Here is a 1,373-nt window from a genome sequence, read left to right as displayed (position 1 = left end):
GCACAAGTAACCCCAATGGTGAGTCTTTCCCCCTGTTTCCTTCTCAGCGCTCCACCGGACAGCAGCAGGCATTTTTCTCCTTTGACATATAAAGAGATTTGGCCTTGTGATAACCACCCTCAAAATATTATCTAGAATCATGCAAAGAAAAGGAAAAGGTGACACATGTAAAATCTCTGTAATAGAATATCGTATGATATTCCCAACTTGGAAGACACATAGGCAGAGGAAGAAACATGAAAGTGGTGTCACCTGGCTTAACACGATCAATGAATCGCTGCAGAAGAAGGAAATGATGCTTTTCTTAGAAATTCTGGCATGTTTAACCTAATAAGCACAATTATTAACTCAGTAATATTAATTAACTCCCCAGCAGGAAAAACAACAAGGAAAGCCTGCTACTCATGGTAACATCAGCTACTCAGCGGAGTATAAAAGGGGAGCGGGATGGGAGACTCTCAAACTCAGGAAACCACTCTTGTGAAACCCACTCCTACCCACTTGTGGAACCCCAAGCCTTCCACTGACACCATGGTCAGCTCCTGTTGTGGCTCCGTCTGCTCTGACCAGGGCTGTGGCCAGGAGACCTGCTGCCGCCCCAGCTGTTGTCAGATCACGTGCTGCAGAACCACCTGCCTCCGCCCCAGCTGCAGTGTGTCCAGCTTCTGCAGGCCCCAGTGCTGCATCTCCAGCTGCTGCAGGCCCCAGTGCCAGCAGTCTGTGTGCTGCCAGCCCACCTTCCTCCGCCCCAGCTGCAGTGTGTCCAGCTGCTGCCGCCCCAGCTGTGATGTGTCCAGCTGCTGCAGGCCCCAGTGCTGCATCTCCAGCTGCTGCCGCCCCAGCTGTGATGTGTCCAGCTGCTGCCAGCCCCAGTGCTGCATCTCCAGCTGCTGCCAGCCCTCTTGCTCCAGTTCTAGCTGCTGCGGCTCCAGCTGCTGCCGCCCCTCCTGCTGTCTGCGCCCAGTCTGTGGCCGGGTCTCCTGCCACACCACTTGCTACCGCCCCACCTGTGTCATCTCCACCTGCCCCCGCCCTGTGTGCTGCCCCTCCTCTTGCTGCTGAATCTCTGCCCTGTGACCACCATCTGTCTACCTCTGTTCTCACAGATATAGACCCTACTGTTATGCTGACCTTTAGGAAACAGGGAGTGTGGTTGAGGTCACTTGACTGAACTGGGCCTCAGGATTCCATTGGGGAACCGGGTCACGCTGTTGCAGGAGACAGATGTGGTCCCGAGCACTTACGCTTAACAGAGTTTACCCTTCAACCTGACCAGTGGTGAAATCATTCTCCTGACTTCTTTTTTCTAGGGCTTTTCTGTACCCTGATATATTTCTGTAACAAAATAAAGTTACTTCTCCCTGCATTAAAAA

At 52.5% G+C, this 1,373-nt stretch overlaps 1 protein-coding gene across 1 annotated transcript; it reads left to right on the top strand.

Annotated features, from left to right (window-relative positions):
• Window positions 1-475: 475 nt before the first annotated feature.
• Window positions 476-1,373, top strand: LOC139039983 (keratin-associated protein 4-6-like). Its single transcript, XM_070482165.1, has one exon. The coding sequence runs from the start codon at window positions 532-534 to the stop codon at window positions 1,060-1,062; it is 531 nt and encodes a 176-aa protein (XP_070338266.1). The 5' UTR covers window positions 476-531; the 3' UTR covers window positions 1,063-1,373.

Source organism: Equus asinus, chromosome 13, assembly GCF_041296235.1.
Source record: "Equus asinus isolate D_3611 breed Donkey chromosome 13, EquAss-T2T_v2, whole genome shotgun sequence".
NCBI lineage: Eukaryota > Metazoa > Chordata > Mammalia > Perissodactyla > Equidae > Equus > Equus asinus.
This window is presented reverse-complemented; position numbering and strand designations above follow the sequence as displayed.